At 39.1% G+C, this 19,969-nt stretch overlaps 1 protein-coding gene across 8 annotated transcripts in view; it reads right to left on the minus strand.

Moving 5' to 3' along the window:
* Positions 1 to 19,969, minus strand: part of ATP2B1 (ATPase plasma membrane Ca2+ transporting 1) — a 58,869-nt gene that overhangs the window by 31,585 nt on the left and 7,315 nt on the right. For all 8 annotated transcript variants that reach the window (XM_090139661.1, XM_090139636.1, XM_090139633.1 and 5 more), the window contains exon 2: positions 703 to 1,113. In XM_090139661.1, the coding sequence (XP_089995787.1) occupies positions 703 to 907 (205 nt within the window). In that variant the 5' untranslated portion in view covers positions 908 to 1,113. The remainder of the gene's footprint in view (positions 1 to 702; positions 1,114 to 19,969) is intronic.

Genomic DNA, 19,969 nt, shown 5'->3' on the forward strand with positions numbered 1-19,969 from the left:
TCCAGAATGCCACTGAGTCTGAAACGGCAAACATTTGTTTAAAAGATCCTTATTTCTAGAGACCAAGAAGGTGTGATTACTTTGCATACCTCCTACTCATGGTTACACTACCGTTCAGTGCCTGAAGCTATACCAACAGTTAATCTTGTAGATCAACTGAAAATTACAGAAGAATAGTGAATTATGAAGACTTAAGTTAGATGTGGCTTAGGAATACCATAGTATTGTACAATAGTACAATTACATAACAGATTTCACTAGTTTCAAAAATTGCTATATTAAGGAATGCAAAAGCTGGGTCACAACACACAAGAACTAATTAGCCCTGCATTAGACTACTAGAACCTTGTTCTATGACAGCATGATCCAAATTGTTCATGCATCCCATGGTTCACAAACTTACACACTCATACCAGTTAAACATTGTTATTTTGCATTGCTATTTCCTATCTGGATTCCTACATCAAAGCTTCCTCCTATGTGCAATTTTGCCACTAATTCAAAAAGATGCACAGTTGGAAACTCTTGCTTATTTACTGAAGTATCAACCTGCCTTAAAGAAGAAACACTATTTTATTATTATAGTAACTGAAATAGCTTTATAAACTTTCTTATATTAAAACAACACTGTCAAACAAACTCGTTTGACTGAAGCATTTCCTAAGTGGAATTTTCTCAGTAATAATGTGAAAATCATCTTACCTTCATTTGGTGAAGTTTTCAATTTTGTACAGATGCCCTGCACATCTCCATAGCATTCCTGTATTTTATGCAGTGCATCTGTAGCTCGAAGTTCCATAAGAGAACGGAGCTCTGCAAGAGTGACTCCAAATTCTCCATGATTAGCTTCTTTGACAGCATTTTTTACACCGCTATATGCAACCGAGTTGTTTGCCATATCACCCATTTTGTATGTAGTCTTTAACGTCGGTAATTTCCAGTAAGGAGCGAGACTTCAACTTAAAATATTTCCAAAAGAAAAATAAATCCTCTGGGTATGAAGACAGTCAAGGCAGCAGACACATCACCCAAGTAAGAGACCCATTTTGGAGAGATATCTTTGAGGTCGTCCCATGGCGAGCTGTGTTCCCCAAGCCAAATGACAGGCACAATCTAGGGAAAGAATAAACACAGGTTAATATATCACACTGCAAGAAAATTCTATCTTACTGAGGCTACAGAACAAATTTCTGCTTAAAACAAGTTCTATATATTTCTCACAATGTTTTTAGTCAGTATTCAGCTGGCATAGAATAGATGTTTCCTGTCCCAAAATAACCCGCATTATTGCACTCCCTAACCTCTCAGAAGAGCTGTTGTCTTCACATCTTAGATTTTGCTTGGTACATCCCTATGGTTTGTCACCAACAGGAAACCCTTAAAAACGCCTGGAAGTAAATCAGCTCCCAGAGAAATGAAATATGGAACATCCTCTATGGGGAACACACAGTTAACAATACACTCAGGTCACAAATAGTGAACTATCACCAAAATACCAGAGAAGTCTCAGAGCTCAAGATGAGCAAGCTTCCGAGCACACACATGAACTCACTTGTGCAAATCTCAAGGATAACAGCTTCAACAGTAAGCTAAAACCACACATGAACCACTTTTGTAGTGTCACTAAGGATATATTTTCAGGCAGACATACGTCTGAACACATTTTCATGTCCAAGCAGTCTTAGCACCCCACTGCAGCCCATTTCATCACAACTCAAGCCTCACACACAGAATCTTCGTGGTTTTTGTTTGTTTGGTTGGTTGGTTGGTTTTTTTGGGGGGGGGGAAGGGGGGTAGAAAAAAAAATGCACAGTGCAATCCTCCTATAAAAGCGATATGGGAGACTAAGGTCAGCTCTTCCAGTTAACACCAACCCACAGGATTTGACCTGCATAGGCACTCTATATTTGTAATTTCCTGCTCAGCTGACACTTTCTGCATATACACACGTATCCATTTAACAAAACAGTGAATCCACAAACTCTTCATGCCTATATAAAGATCTGCTTCGTGCAGAAGACAGAAGCCTCATCACGTAGGTCAGCTTTAATGACCTAACAGGTCAATTAACTATATAGTCCCTCATGACACACTGAAGTTGCCAGCTTCAGATGGAAAATAACTTGGGAACTTCTAGGTCAACACAACTCCAAGGTGCCACATGCCCATTTGTCTAACCAGCATCTGCTCACTCCTCACTCAACACAAGAGGTATTCAAATTTAGTGAATCTCATCTAGAAACTCAACTGCTGTTGCAGTGAAAACTAATTGTATCATGGGCTCACTCATTAGCAAAGGCAAAGAGTCACAAATGAAAGATTTCTGGCTACTGCCAGGCCAGAACACCATGGGTCAGCCATGGTGACATCTACAAATAAGCACCTAATAACTTGAAATTTAAGTGTTCTGGAAAGTCTCAGTCCTCTGACCCACCATTTTGGACATCTAGTCACAGTACTGCCTTTCCACTGAAGACAACCACTGATACAGACATAGGAGTGAAAATGTCATCACTATAGATGTTATTCTCATCCTACATCTAGAAAATTCTGAGAAAAAATGATAATCTATGGTCATTATCCAGTGATAGACAAAAGGCATCAAACAATATTTATACGCATAAAATTTCTGCATCTTCTACTATCAAGTTAACTAACATAAAAATTCCATTTTAAACTTTGATAGCTTTCTTCATGTCAGTTATGAGAAAATCTCAGAAACAACAACAAAAAAAAACAACAACAAAAAGAACCTATTGCAATAGTTTAAGAGCTCATGTCAATGGCATTAACCTACGTGCCAGGATGCAGTTTTCTTCAGCTGTATTCTTCAGCAGAACATGTTACAGTCAGATATGGTAACCTATAAGTGATGGGTCTCATGCAAATCATGTATGAAAGAATGCTTTTTAAAGGAGCCATTCGTCTTTCCTTAACCACCAAAAGTTGAGTTTGTTGGCCAACTGGCACCTGGTCACAAGTTGCAACAGTGTAATAAGAAACAGATTAGGCAAATGAGTTTGTATGGATATGGAAAAGATACAGTAGCTGCTAATTATACAAGAATAGACCAAACACAACGTCCAACAACTAATTATAATCAAAATTGATTCAAATATAATTAAGACTGTCCAGAAAAGTTCAATTCAAGATTCTAACCATCGTTCTCCACCTCAGGCCCAAATAACTCCCAAATTCAGGCACAGATATGAGGTTAGAAAAGCTACAGCTCTACTCATTGCTAACTTTCCTCTGAAAAGCTTTGCAATGAAGTTCTAAGCCATACCAATACTTGTTTTCACGTGACGCCGTGAGAAGAGCAATAACATCACTTAGTAACTCATACTGTGCTTCACACTCCAGCCCAAGCATTTTTCTGTCACCTCAATTCATTTTCACTGAGGCATAATACTCTTAGGGACTACTTATTGCTAAGTTTTTATACTGAAAGGACTTCTCATATGTCATGGTGTCCTAACATACCAGCAGATCTTCAGGGTTCACAAACATCTTCAGGAATCTTACATTAATACAAAAGCAGTGCAATTCTGCAGATCAGATGTTGAAACATTATGGACTATTCTGCACGTCCCATTTCAGAAATAGGTCCGGAAAACTCAGAGGAATAGCAACAAAAGCTCTTTAAATTCTGAATTCTGAGCAAGAGCAGATTCAGATCATAAAAAAACTTTACCAAACATCAACAATTTTTGATCAACAGATCAAAAATCAACCTACTCCAGTAGCTACATTTCTTTGCCAAGCATTTCAACAGTGCAAGAGCACAAGTTCAGAACGGATGTATATCCTGACCTAGTTTTTCTGCTGTTTTCTACTGTAATATATCACTACAAGTTTCTTTAAAAAATATCCTTAAAGTCAAACCTTGCAACATTTAAACATTTCCTGTTACAGCAAGTTCCAACAGTCTGCTGCGGTAACAAGAAAGTGACAGTGTAGAAGGAAGCTGTGAATCCTGAAATTCTAGTATCAGAAAATAAAGTATATTCCTTAAGGCAAACAGATCATCTAATATTTCTTTCTCCTAGTACTCCATTATTTTACTTGTTTGGATCAGTGCTCCAGTTCTAAACTCTGCTCTTCCAGCAGCCATTTGAAATGCACTGTTTGAGCACCACGAGCTCTGAAGCAACTCACTCTAAGCTTCCAATCCACTAATATCTCAAATTTTGAAATCAGGTAGTTGTGGTAACCATTACCAGCTGCTTGCACACCATTACATGAATTGCAGCTTATCAAAAGTTTTAATTCAGCTGAAGACACACTAGTGTCCAGATTAAAGCTGCATATCAGATGATTAAGAGAGAGAAGTCAGTCTGCTATTAGGCACATCCTGTTTAACACTAGCAGAAACTTTAAAGCTACAGTACGTCAAACTTGGGAGATAAAAAATCCTGTACTGTAAAGGCACCATTATGGGTAGGCTGAAGATACCTGTGCAAATTGTTGTGGAAAGACACTGCTGTTCCATGACTGTGACAGCTCCACCAATTCAAAGTCATCGTGGCTGTCTGCCAGGAGAACTGCATCAAACTGACATTCAATAGCAGAGTGTGTTTTGCTATGCAGTGAAGACAATAATTTAAAGTAATTGAATCAAAGATTAGCTGTTCCCAGCTGTGTAAAAATTCAATTGTTTCATGAGTCTCTAGTTGAAACAGAGAATGCCAAAGTCAAACACATACACATAGAGATGTTTACCACAGCATGACAAGACTATGGACTACAACTCTGTCCAGTGCCACCAGCACATACCACGTTGACCAAGATAGAAGGAACTGCAATGTTTCTTGCAGATATTTTATAATATTATAAGTACAAAACTGTGTTCGTTTTCTTTTCCCTGAAAAAAGAAAATACAGTTGCTATTGCGAAAGCCCTTAAAGATAATCACGCTTCAAAAAGGGTCTCCAGAAATAGTCCTTCATAGACATAAGTAAGACTAAGCCCTTTATTTGGAAGCAAGCTATAATCCTCCTTCTACACTGGTTAAAATTAGGACTACCTTGAAGTAATAGTTTGAAGTGGCAACACAATCAAATGTGAACAGGAGAGGTCAAAGGTAGCACAGTTACTATTGCCCAAATGCACAGGAACTAATACACCAACAAAGAACCACCTAAGCCTTTCCTATTATTCAATTTGTGTTTAATGCTGGCTTCACCAACGAGTCACCAATCATTGGGAAACCTTTTAGTAGGAATTAAGAAAATTAAATCTTAAGATTTCCAATGAACTCATACTCCTTAAGAGCCAGGACTTCAACAATTACACATCCTGTGATACTCAATTTAATTTATTCATCTGCATGAGCACTATGCATTCAGATTTTAAGTATTAGCTGGTACTAGCATTTGACCTTCAGCAACACACTAAAGCTGGCTGCTGTAATATAGGAAAAGGCTTGCAAAGTGATTATCTCAGGAAAGCCTTTGTTTAATCTAATTAGTTCAATGAAGACCAGACAGATCTACATACGAAGAGGCTGCAGTGTTAAGAACTGTCCCCATATGTTTCAGTTGTCGTGCCATTTTAATCTGTTTTAAAGTTTTTAAAAAACAGCTTCAATACACTGAAAAAATCTAATATGCCTTTGCATGCATTAGGTTGAAATCCATGGAACTGGGTATGTTCCATAGCCTCAAGCTATCACATGACTTTTTTCTTAGGGGGAAAAAAAAAAAAAAAAAGTTGTCCATAATATTATTATACTGGAAAGTAATAGAGACAAATCTACCTGGAGAATATGCTAAAAATGCCAAGGTATTCTGCTCTGGAGGGTGGTTTTCTTACTTTTAAGAGAAAGCCCTCCTACCAACTTAGAGGACTACAGTAACTCCTCACTTATTTCACAGTAAATGCATGCAAATCAAACACAAAGCTCGTAGAGCACTGTATGTGTTTACAAGTCACGATCCCACAAGTTAAAACACGCTCAACTGAAAGGAGTCAAAGCGTAAAGCAGTCAAATCACTTCACAGCACGCTGCTGCTTTACTGTAGACATCTGAGCCTGCCTTGTAAAGGGGCAGTTGAGAGTAGATGGAAGACCTAAGGTGAGTGCACTATAGAGGAAGATGCTCAGAACGGGTAGTTCTTAAATAAATTGCCTTTCAGCCCTATATGTGCTCAGCACTGTTGTAGTGACAAGTTTAGTTTCTTACAAAAACTGCATTCCAAGCAGTAAATTAATCAAGAGTCCTGAATTTTGCTGAGTTTTCAAAGCCAAATTTTGTTTTGTTCTGAAGCTTAATCCTATGAGGCAGACGTACTTTACAGAAATAAAACTAGCAGCTGTTCCAGACTGCAGTGGATGCACACCCTATTGTCTACCACATTTACCTAAGGGATGGCTGATGGCTACTCTGATAACCATTTCTGTGACAGCAATGTCATCTAACACAATTTTCTTTGCTTTAAGACCCCAATTTATTTCTTTTTGAAATGATGCCTAACAAATTAAGACTTCATTAGTCTGATGCTGTTAATTCTGCATTGCAAACTGGCAACATTCATGCAACAGATTCCCAGACTGTTCCCTTCCTCAGAAGCAGTCAAGGAAAGTTATTACAGACTTAAAGGTGAGTTATTAGGCAACTAATGACAGATTTTGATTCATTTCCCATACATATCAAGATGCTGAAAAGCTTTCCTTTGTGTTCATGCACAGCATGAAGAAAGTGGTGAAGCTTCTCTTATGAAGCAGCTTACTCTGTGTCAGCAAGCAAACAGACATGGTTCTGTGCTACCAGCTAACAGCCTAGACCTCACTGCCATGTCTCTTCCAAGCTCTGACACTTCCACACTCATGAAGCAAGTCATCTCTGATTGCAAAGACAGCTTGATTAAGAATTAAAATTGGAAAATACATTTCAGAGAAATCTTAGACTACAATCTTTGAGTAGAAAAGCTGTTTTATCAAAAGCCTAACTTAATCATTACCTCTCTGAAAGTATTTTGACTTCACTGAAAGAACTAAACAGATGTAAGAAGAGAATGGTCAGACTTCAGAAAAGAACAACTGACTGATACGTACTGGAAAGTCCTCGAGAATAAAATCCATGCCATCATTAGCCTGTCAAATCACTGAAAGCATTGAGCATTCCAAGTATTTAAAATACTATGTTTTCATGTTTTTCTACTTCATCTTGCAGTGCTGGGTTAACCACAAGAAGTCAAACACTTCTTCCCTCACTGGCAACACTTCAGGCCACTAACACATGCTTAAATGCTTTTCTGGAAACAAAAGTTACTCATTCTAAATCTCCATCAACAGAGCAATGTCAAGGGGCCTTCTGCAGCCCTTCACTCTGGCCAACATTTGAAGGGCTTTTTCCTTTTCTTCCCACAGGCTCTGATGCTCCCTTTCTCTGTACTACCTTTCACACATCTCAGCTTCGTTTTGTTTAGTAGTGACATCATAAACTAAAACAAAAAGCCTACATTTGACAAGAGTACTTATAATGCCAAGTAATTCCACTGTTAAGACTATAATCCCACAGGAAAAGTTTTAACCTCTAGATATGACTGTTTCCCATTAGGCATTATTTCTAGTGCATTCAAGTACCTAGAATGCATTTACTGTGTGCGTCAGCTTCCTCAGATAACTTGAGATGAGCCTAGCAGCCAAAATTTGGACTGAGGCAGCAGATGGCTGAAGCCAAACCTGGAATATCACAAGGTTCCTATCTACTGCTGTTTAAAATGAATTAATTTATTTATTTTGAAGCATTTGCGTTCCTAATGGCCAACCTCTTACTTTACTTCAGATCCACTGGGTCCTGAATAGATGACTGAGGATTTAATGTTTCTTAATCCTACACAGTTCAGGATGAAAATGTTTATTCAGGATAACAGTGTTGTCACACACACACAACAGCAACTTTATATATAGCCTAAAACTAGGAGGAGGTGGCTCCTAGCAAAGTCATTCCTCGATAAATATTCACATTAGTAAGTTCACCACATATCTCTGTGTTTATCAAAACACAGTTGACAGAAGTTATAGCACAAGAAACATTTTTTTTTTTTTCCGATAAAAGAGAAAGTAACACATGACATCCTGCTAATTAAAATTATACATCATTAGATTACAGAGCTTGGTTGCATTCCCAAATTACAAGACGCATTCCAGTCACAAAACCTGTCAGGCATGTGTTAAATGAGGCGTATCCTGAGCCCATGACATTGCTACATGCAGCCAAGTTTCAAGTAAAAGGAAAGTGAGACAGCAACTGTGCCAAACTCCATCCAACAGAGCTGGAATTGGAGTCATGGATTTTAGTTACTTATTGTATTTAAAGCTTAGCTCATGATTGGACCAGCTGGATGTGTTTCTTACATTCTGACAATAATTACAACTCAGCAAAACAGGCACTGACTTCCTCAAAAGTTATTTGTGCTGGCATATCACTTGTCTTGAGAAATTTCTTATTAAAAAAAAAACCACAAACTTTTCTTCCAACAAAGTCTTTAATTATTGCTGCCTCTAACACTTTTTCCAGTATATTCTGAGCTAAACTATTCTGATGTTACTTCTATATTTTCTTCCTTCTTTTTATCCCCTTTACTAATACACATGTATACAACTATAATTGCTTTATTCAGTCTAAGCAATTATTTTCCTCCCTTTCCTTAAGACAATAAGCAGTAGAGGTAAAAATTTATTTGCTCTAAAGCTTAAGTCAGCTTGAAAGGAGTTTCTAATACTGGAAACAATCATTGTTCATTTCAGAGCATGATGTGCCCATTTAAGCAAAAACACTGGCAATTAAAAATTATGTAATATTTCAGCCAGAACAAGACAGTCATAATTTCATCCCAATACAAACACTCTCCTTTTAAAACATATATATTTTTTTTTTCCCATGTTAATACCCTCCTAAGCAGAGCTGTAGGTTTTCAGTTGTAACCATGTTCTTCCTGATAAAGTACCAAAAACCCTGAGCAAAGTTGCATTCAGGCAAAGGACAAAATTCCATGCCAACTTTATTCTTTCTGTATTCAGGAAACAGAGTTAAATTTTAGATTATTCTCAGGAATGATAGGAAATATTTATGCCTAATGAGATTAAACCTGTAAAGACTTCTATAAAGTCATTCTGTGTATCGCTGATTCCTTTCAAATAGGGTAGTACAAATAATTTGAAAAGGTCTGAAGGCTTTTTTGCTAACTTGGACTAACTGCTATGTAGAAATAGTACTAATAAATACTCTATTAGATAACTGAATTGTAAGAACAATACATAAACAGGTTTCCGTGGCAAATCATCCATTCATAACCCTCAAATTTATCATCCTTTCCCAGAGATGGTTTGTAACTAATAAAAAATAAAAACAAACCAAACACGTCATAAGAGCTGGGATATCCCCAATGAATACTAATGCTGGTTGTATTGCTCTTGTGTTTAAGGAGCTTCCTTCTTGTCCAATCTCGTGCCAGTTCAAGAAATGTCAAAGATGAAAGCTCCTGAAAAGCCTTTTGGAAACATAACATCGTTAATTCTTATCCTCACTCTTAAAGCCTTACTCCTTGAAAAACCTATAACTTGAAAGCTACAGTAGCTTCTGCTGCATGCCATATTAATCCCCCTCTGCCAGAAATACACCAAGAAAACTGGCTGAAGAGTTGTGAGGGAATCACTTTCAGAAACTGCTATTGCATTGAAGTAACAAGCTAAAGTTTGTTCCTTCAAGTGTAGAGCAGTCCTTTTTGAATTACCTACAAGTTTCCTGCTCCTCGTGGTTGCATTTTGCTTTTTCTCCAGATTTTTTTTTTTTTTTTTTTTTTTTGGTTGTTCATTTTATTTATTTATTTTTTTTCCCTGAGAATCTACTCCATTTGAATGCGACAATGTATTTTGTGGCTTCACAGAAGCAAAGCTGTGGAAGCTTTTGCAAACTTCATTATAATACTAAGGAACACAATTACTAGTCCACCACTAAAAATAAGGCAATAAATTTTCTTGGCAGAATTAATTTCTTCAACATGAGCAAGAAGTGTGCAAGCACTGTTAGTAAACAAGATGCACAAAGCTATAGTTCCCATCAGTGCAACTTGAGGGGGCTAACAAGCTGTCAGCCAGCCTCAGATGACCAACAGTATATCTGTGCTACAACACTGAGGCTAAACCTTACATCCAGAGGCAGCTCTCCTTTGGCACTAAAAGCGCAACAGATTTTCACCTTCTTCACTATTATTTCTGCTACCTTTATCCTTTTGCACTGGGAAAAGCTATCTACATAACCAGCAACACCACTAATAGTTGCGGTTGGACTTGATGAACTTTAAGGTCTTTTCCAACCTGAGCAGTTCTATGATGGACAATGAAAAAGGATGCCATCTCAATGGTCACATGAACAACACAAGGCTTAGCACAGTAACTTCTTGTCTGTTTTTGTTTTTTTTTTTTTTAACTCCCTCATAGCACCTCTCAGCTACTGAGAGACAATGCCTTATTTTGAGTCCTGCACCAAGTCCAACTCCCATGGGACATCCCGCACTTCAAGCAGTTTTAGCACCTCTTCCTTTACCAAGTCTTTCTTTTGACCTGTCCCTGGGGATGTCCAAGGCCAAGCTGGATGGGGCCCTGTGCAACCTGATCTAGTGGTTGGCAACCCTATGTGGCAGGAGGGTGGAAATAGATGATATCTTTGAGGTCCCTTTCAACACAAACCACTCTATGATTTTCTACTACTCTTCACTTCTCCACACCAGTGCCACCCACCAGTTCCTTGATCAAGAGCATTTAATTTTTTTTTTTTTTTTTTTTGGGGGGGGGGGGGGGGGGGTGTCAGCAAAAGGATCTTCTCCTCTGGACCAAATTGCTAGAAAGCACTATATGTGTTCCCAAGCCTTCAGCTCCAAGGATTGACTTCAGTCATACAATTTTCTACAGTTTAAATTTGGGCTATTTGCAGCCCACCCAAAGCAGAATCCAAAAAGCATTTTTCCACAGCTGCAAAATGAAGTCAAAAATATTTAAAAATCAGGCTTCCTGCTACTAAATGAACAAATTGCATGACAAGATTCCCCAGAAGATTTTCCACAAGATTATTTATTTGTATCAGCCCTAAAGGCCACATGCATACAGCAATGGTAAGTGATCCACATTCAGATACTGTTGGGAGCACCTTCACAGATCTACTATGTTGCTGCCACCTTTCAGATCATTTATCTCCATTAAAGGCCTATTTTCCCTCTGTCATTTCAGGTAAGCGACATGTCACAAAACAAATCACATGATATATCTCCTTTCCACCAAGGCTGGACACTGTTTGAAGTGAACAGCTAATTTACCATGCTGTCAAACAGCAGCTCATATAGATTTAGTCAACTAAACACTGAAGAGCAAGCAAACTGGTGCCTGTTTAGTTCCAGTACAATCCTTATTCCATCAAGCAGGGAAATGTCATACCTCAAAAACATTAACCAGCTGGGCCTCACCCAGTACTGCATGCTGTTATGGGCACTACAATGTAAGAATTACACAAAACTAGAGGGAAGATATGAAGAGCAGCTGAGGGCTCTGAGTTAGCTCAGCCCGGAGCAGAGGAGCTGAGGGGAGACCTCACAGTAGCTGCAGCTCCTCACAGGGAGTGGAGAAACAGTGCTGGGCTCTGCTCCATGCGACAGCAACAGGGCCCGAGGGAACAGCATGGAGCTGTGTCAGGTTGGGTGTTAGGAAAAGGTTCTTCACCAGAGTGTGGTCAGGACTGGAAGAGGCTCCCTAGGGCAGTGGTCATAGCACCAAGCTGCCAGAGTTGAAGAAGTGTCTGGACATATAGCCTGATTTTTGGGTGGTCTTGTTTGAAGTCAGAAGTTGAAGTCGATGGTCTTTGTGGGTCCCTTCCAACTCAGAATATTCTATGATTTCATGAATCTACAATTCTACGAATATCCTGTGGTCATGCATCATTGAAAAACCAAAAGAAACCTACTCTTTGGACCTGTTCTTTCTGAGATGCCTGGCAGACCAGATGTTAATTCCCAAACCAAAATCTGAAGACTGTCAGGGTCAGTTGTTTTCCTCTTTTCTCTGTGTGAGAGTTGGACAGTCCTAAATTGCTACAGTTGGTATGTATTCAGGTAGTACCTAAGATACCTTGACAATGAATAGAAGTCAGACGATTTAGCTTTTCTTTTTTGGCCTATATATACAAACACACATATATACATATATATATATTTTAATTAAGAGTTGCACAATGTAATTATGTCCATCACCAAGACTTTCCTGCTCCCAGAATCCTAGGGTACATGTGAGAGCTGTCTGCTACTCCCCTCTTTTGAACTTGATTCTTGTGGATCTCCTCTAACTTAAGATGTTTTATGAATCGATGGGAGTGCTGAGGAGTAGACAGTCATTTCCCTCATTCCCCTGAAGCACAAGGCTTTCAGGAATAACAAAGAGAAACAGCATGCTCTTAGTGCCTACCACTTAGCTACCGCTGATGCACATACTGAGGCTTCAGTCTCACCTAAGGCAGTTCTGAACCCTCAGCAGTAAATCCAGGGTTAGTTCAATACTGGTAATATTGTTCTTATCAAAGGAGGACATCTGAATTTGAAGACTACTGAAATCAGTTATCCCAAGGACCAATAGTCTATCCATCTATATAAAGGCTACAGATCATCACTGACTCAGCTGCATCAGACCTGTTTTGTTCTTTCTAACAGACAGCTAGTTCCCACAAGTGTTTATTTTACAGCAGTGCACAGTCATGTTCTTCAGCTTTTCCAGTCAGATTGTTTCCAGCAATAGCACAGAGCTTCTTTGAAGTGAGGGAATTGCAAAGGCACAGTATCAGCTTCTCAACAGACTTACTTCTACCATCCAGCAACAATTACATCTTTGACCAATTCCAACTGGCCATTGTGAAAGGCACAAATTCTTCCAAGAATCAACATTTCTATGCCCAGCTTGTGGCTTTCAATTCACTTCCTCAGAGCAACTGTAATTCCAAGTCTGACTGCAATACACTTCAGTTAAGCCCATTTCTTTCCCCATGCAACCAGCCGGGTCTCACAGAGCAGCTCTGAAAAGCCAGAAGCTAAATTACATTTTTACCTAAACCTTGCAGCTACTAAGTTACCCTTACTACAACAAGCAGGTGCTGAGAAGCCAAGCACCTTCTCCAGTATCCAGTGAGACTGAGGAATACAGTTTCCCCACTGGAAGACAGTGACTGAGAAGTGCATTAAAGATACCACGAAACAAGAATGATACAGCACCTCAATACAAAAGTTACCAGGAGTTGCCATAAGCTCACGCAGTTAGCAATTTGGTCCTTCTAGAAGTTATTAACCAGCAGTACTGGCAGAAGTCAAGTTCAAACTAAGTGTAAAGGAACAAAATGTGAGACAGTTACACAGCTGTCTGTCAAAACCAGAAGCTAGTTTGGGGCATGTTGCCTCATGTATGTATAATTAACACAGACCAGCTTAAGACAGCTTTCTTCCTTAAAAATCAAAAAGGAGATGCTTACTAAAACATTACTTCTTTTGTTGAGAAACCATTATTAAAATAGGACATTAGCTGTCAAAAGCATTTTTCACTGAGCAACTGTTTTCAAGTACTTAATTACCTCACAGTAAAATTGCTCAAAGAAAGCCTAAACAAAGCTATTTTAGGATATTTTATTATTTGAAGCTATTCTGAGAAGTTTTGGATACCTCCAAGTTAGGGAGCAAAAGCTATATTAGGTCTTCCTAGAAAAAGAAGCATTTCCCTGTGTACTGAGAACTCACAGCTGTTCTTGCCTAACAAGACATGGGTTTAAAGCAAGCATTATTAAGTCAAAATTTACAGCCTCTATTAAGCAGGTCAGAAAGTTGTGGTTTACTTGTTAATGTGAACACTGTTAAAATACATCTCGGTATTAAAACAAAAATTATTTAACATGCCCACGAAACTCTAAATTCTGACCATAAGAGGATAGTTTTGTCATAGGGATGAACTCTATGGCCTTAACCTACAAAAGCACGTCCAAATGGAAAAACTGGAAGAGTGGGATAAACAGTAGGGTGAGCAGTTACTAACAGAAAAGAGAGTTGTTCTAACTCCTCTGTGAAAATCTAAGCAATTGCCTGCTGTCACAGAGCCAAGCAGTCACTTTTAGGTACAATAGTGCCTAAAGGTACCTGCAGATACAGCCTCAGGTATACTAAAAGAAACATCTAACAGGAAGAGACAGAGAGCTTGACTAGAATAAATTCTTAAATAAGGTTTGCATGGTAATCTCACAGCTCTGAAATATTTGACAGTCATGAATTTTACTACCAAATGTCTGGAAAAAAGACACTGTGCTTTCCAGGAAATGCACCTTGCAGGCGCGAAAAGCCAGAGCACACCCTCAGACTTAGCAATAAGAATCCAGGCTCTCTGCATTGTAAGGCTCAGGGTTTCTTGTTCAGAGATATCCTGAAATAACAAATGTTAAAAGGCAATCCAACTCATTTTTCCAGAGTTCCCAGGCCTCTTTCTGACCAGCACGGCAAAGAAGGTTATTCCCTCCGTCCTCTGAAACAGTTACATCATCCCCAAATTCCAGAAAGCAAAAGTAACCAGAAGGGTAGTATGATACAGTAACAATACTAAAAAGAGATGACAAAAAGAGAAAAAAAAAAAACAGAATGGAATGGACTACCATGTAGAGATGTCTGTTCAATTTCAAGAGCAATTGCTTTGCCTGTGGACATAATACATATATCAAGACCTTATTCAAGGCCTGAAATTCTTTCACCCTGGCTAAGAACTTTTTTCGTTGTTTAAATATCTCACCTCTCTTCACATAGAAACAAACGATCTGAGAATAAATGAACAGATACACAAAGTGCTGTACTTTATTGAAAGATGTAAGCTGTCTCTTCCCCATGAGAGGCTTCCAGATATTGTTTCCCCATGTACATGCAGTGTAAAATAACTATAAAACAACTCCAAAAATAGGGCTCACATGTATGCATACTTGTACATATGTTTAATATTTTGGCTTGGATAGCCCCATCCCATCAATGACAAACAAAAACAGACCACACTTCATTACAAAGATATACATAACACCAGTGTTTAACATTATAGCAGGAGATAGCATCTGAGACACCTGATTAACTTTCAGTAACTATTTGTTGACCCATTTTTCAGGAAAACCCCTCTTGCATTCTGCAACCAGTTTTTAAATCAGCATTTCACTTACATGCCTTTGAGAGGTACTACTTGGCTATTTCGTCTTAAGAAAGTTATTTTTGCAGAGCCAGCAGAGGGAGTACAGACATCATTTTACTTACCAGCTGTGGAAGAAATACCTCGTGTGAAAGCAATAAAAGAACTGTACCTGCAAACGTTACACAACTGGCTTTAAAAAAAAGCTAAGAACTTCTTCTGGCTTTCACATCAGCAGTGAGCAGACCAAGTAATTTGTTTTCAGTCCCCAGCTAGTAGTCACATCTCAAAGATTTGTATCTGACAGTAACATCGGGAGAAACTCTAACAGTAGGAACAACTACCTTAAGCCTGATAGCTTAACAAGTCAGAAGAAAAACAAAAAAACAAAAGCATAGCTACAATTTAAGCTGGTAAACTGTATGGATTCTGCCATTTCTCATTTACAGGAAGGCTAAACCCTGCTGGTGGCTCACATCTTAAAAAGCAGCTCACAGAACTTCAGAGAGTGAGATACTTGAAGCTCAAGACAACTAACAAGCAGCGAAGTCAAGAAGGCAGGGCATGCACTATATCAGGTTAGAAACATAACAAGAGGCTCAGCCTTCCTGCTGGTTCCCAAAGGCACGCACATAGTTGCAAATCTGGTTTTCCACATCCTCTGAAGCAAAAGCTCTGCTTCTCTATTTAGCATTTTGATCGACCAGCCTGCTGTGGAGTTGGCAATTACAACTGAATGGAGTTGACACAGCAGTGGCTGTGAAAATGGCCAGAAAGAGGAACAGGCTTTAAGATAGATTGATAGCTTTTTGCCATCTTGTGAGCTCCAGGCTACTCTTCAGCATTAAAAAAAAAAAAAAAGAAAAAAGAAGAAAAAAAAGCATTAAGGTACCCACCCAAAGAAAAGGCAAATTTCAATCTTTTTAAACTTCACATCAAGTTTAAGAGCCTTTGACAGCTTCAATCATTAGATCTTTAATCACTAGCACTACCTTGCCAAGAAGAATGTCCCTAGAGCAATAGAATTTAGCTCTCGCTTTAGGTTTAAAAAATAGGAGAAACATACTTTGATAATTCAGATGGCTGCTCCCTTTCCCCACTTACAACAGGAAAGTAGTTTCATTTTTTCATTTTAGATCTGTTAAACGTGTAAGTCAGTGTGGGCCAAACAGGTTCCTGTCTTGCAGCTCTTATGGTTAAAGGTCATATAGCTACAGTTTCTCCCTTGCATGGTGGATGACCACATTGTAGTTTTACTTTCCAAACACAGAGCTTAAGCACCACTTCCTTTTTGTTCACATTGTCCTGTTCCCAGGATCATGGTCAGGAAGCACAGCACACTTATGCAGAATAACGACAGCATGAAAAACCCTGCTTCTTCGGACACAAGTAAGATGATATATATGAGAATCAAGATAAACCATACTCTTGGGAAGTACATGTTTTTCAAAAGACATTGCTGAATTCAGCATCTGAGAAGCCAAACAGGTGCTATAACCAAGATTAGTACCAGGAATTTACGTTTACGTAGCAATGTATTGAATATAATGCCAGAAACGTAGTTCATCCTGCAACTGGTGTCTTAGTAAGCTCCTAAGTAATTTCTTAAAGAAAAAAAAAAATTAGAAAAGGCATAGCCTGAAGAAACAAAGAACTGTTTCACTGACAAAATATGTATTTCACCTCAAGCTTCTGTATTACTCCTAAAATAACCCACAGGTAAGAACATCTTTGCATTAAAAATGCCTTTCCATTTTAGCAACTTACTAACTAACTAACTTACAGCATGATTGATTTATGAAATAGGTGGGGTAGAAAAAAAAAAAGCACTGAAACTCTCCTTAAAACATTGGAATGTATGGAGTAATTTTTTCTTGTACAGCTCTGTGGAATTTACTGTAGAAAGATACCCAACAACTATATAGGTAAGTATATGTTGAGTATCAATGAAGGTCTGCTGTTAATCTCCATTTTAACTTAAAAAGCTTAACACCTTTAGCATGCTTCTGTACAATTACTGATTCCAGTATTAATAACTCCCTAAAATTTCGCACTTAAATAATCAGTAAAAGCATGTAGCAGATGAAAGAACTTTACTTTTTACAAAACAGTTGTTTTATTCTTCTCCATCCCCACTTTCCTGTTATCAAATGGAGAGCTGCATTGACATTTGTTATTTGAATTACAGGGGTTAAAAGTTTACATTCTTACCACTGTGTGTAAGATCTACCTGACCAAACGGTAATGCTAAGGTGGGCACTGTAGGCTTTTTTCCTCCCCATATTAAATAGGGAAAAGATTTAGAACTCCTGCCAAAAGATCAAATTCAGCTGTCTAGGACACAATCTAAAACAGTCACATGAATCTCATCTCAGCAGTACTTATGCCTCTTCAGCAACAGAAGAGGCCTGGAGTGACTAGTTTCAGTTTTTGAAGTGGTTATGCAAGAGGCAAGGATTGCACTACCAATGCTAACAGCACGAATTAGCATATCGAGCAGATACATTACCATGTAAAAGCAGGCACATGCAAGAGTGAGGATGTGGTTTCACGGTTAGTTTAGGAATATCCGAACTCAGCCTGCTGCCAGAAGGTATAGCCCTGTGCCCTGGCTTGTGCAGGCACTAATGCTCACCTGACTACAAGGTCAGGGAAAGACCTAGATGAGAATTAGTGACAAGAAGACAGAAGCAATGCATGTGGCTCCTTCTGAAGGTCAATGGGCTGGCGGAGGTTGCCCCGTCCCAGAGCAGTACAAGTTTCAGTAGCACAAGCCAACGACAGAAGCTTTTCCTCACTTCTATGCTCATCCCTGGCCGAAAAGAAAGAAAAAAAGTCTGGTTGCACCTTCTTTACAATATTATAGAGAAGACCACAATGTTAAGACGCATTTCATCCTCCTTCTTTCAAGCAGCACAGTTGGCCTTGTTCAGCCTCATGTACACAAGATCCCTAATTGTCTTAAGTGACCTCTGCTAGCTTCTTCTGTTTGTCACAGACATGTAAAACAGAACATCATCTCAGATGCTAACATGAGAACACAGCTTTTCTCTTGAACCACACAGACCATGGTTTGGCTAATGCTGCTTTGGGTGGGTTAGACCTCACCAGCACTCAGCCAACTCCACACCCACTTGTTTATGACAAGATCACATAATGGTTTTGGTTGGAAGGGACCGTAAATCTCATCTAGTTCCAGTCCCTGGGGGCAGAGGTGCCACCCACTAGATCAGGCTGCCCAGGGCCCGTTCAACCTGCCCTCCAACATTTCAGTGATGGGGCATCCACAACTTCACTGTGCAGTCTGTTCCAATGCCTCACCAATCACAAAGAGAAGAGTTTCTTCTTAATATCTAATCTAAACCTACTCTTTCCGTGCAAGCCATCAGCTCTCCCCTGCCAGTAAGACTTCCTGATACTAAATCCTTCTCCAGTGTTTTTGTAGGCCTACTTAGAAGGTAATCATACCTGAGATGCCTGAGACTTTCCTTAAAGATCTCCCCAGCCAGAGGCCCCTGAGCCCCTGACCCAGAAGTGCCACATGAAACAGTTACATCCAAGGCATAGGACACCAGGCATGGTTCTGCTGACCTTCCAAAGGCTGAAACATATTATACCATCGTGACAGTCTGCTTTTTTTGCCTGCAGCAAAGCAAGCACTTGGCATAGCTAAGTCCCAGGACAGCCACTACTTTGTCTGCCTTCACCCACAGGGATATGGGCTACCTATCAGCCTCATTACCAAAACTCAATACTGGACATATATCACCATTTCCAGCTAATATGAACCACAGCAGCTAAGAAAATTTTTCCATAGTCTTTCTAATTTGTCACTTCAACCACATTCAGGAGGAGCCTCTGGCAACATCTATCAGAAGCTTGCAACAAACTCACCAGGTTTTATGACCAAACAGTATCTACTTTGTGAACTTCAAACCACACTGCACAAGTTAATAACATAGTTTTGTTCTCCATATTCATTTCTTTAGCTTTAAATATGGCAATGGAATGAGAACAAAAAACTTCAGTCTATGTGAATGCAGCATCTTAGTACAGTCCACCAATTAAAATAGTGCAATACCTTCCCAGAAAATATGAAGTAATATCTTCAAGCATACATGTATACTTTCCCATCTGATAAACTGATTTCCTGTGTTTTGGGGTAGCCTAAGTTCATACTGTATCTTCAGGATGTCAAACTTCACATAACTGAAACAACCTAAACAACATTTTCTGAGGGATTTTCTAGAAGCTGGTGTCCAGTGTTGGTGCCAGCACTGCTGGTAAGAGGAAGCCACATGCAAATTGTTCACTCACAAGCAAATTATGTCCTTACCACTGCTTGATACACTTTTATTTCATTTTCAGATACACATGGTGATACTAAAGCTACTTCAAAAAGCTACTATAAACTGATATTTGCTGAGTGGCAGTCTCCATCTTATGGGCAGCTCCACTCAGAGTGCCTCCACTAACAGAAACCAACTAGCAAACAAAAAATAACAAAAAGGCAAGAGATCATGCTTTTCTCAAATTCCAGGTAGGTACAGCTCAAGTTCAGAAACAAGCCTCTAGATCTGCTGTCACCACAGTCAGATCCACCACCTATCAAAACACATTGCTGAAACAGGACTTCGGGAAGACCTGAAGGCATTTCTCTACGTAAAGTAAGCTCACTGTCACATGTGAAGATAGCTGTCACTTAACTACATGGATTGCAGAGCCGAAGCAGGTGAAAACAAGCTGAAGTGATCTGCGTTGCTAAAAAAGCATAAGTAAGACAGCTGGA

The sequence above is a fragment of the Phasianus colchicus genome, chromosome 1 (assembly GCF_987193195.1).
Source record: "Phasianus colchicus chromosome 1, bPhaCol1.hap1.1, whole genome shotgun sequence".
Classification (NCBI taxonomy): Eukaryota; Metazoa; Chordata; class Aves; order Galliformes; family Phasianidae; genus Phasianus; species Phasianus colchicus.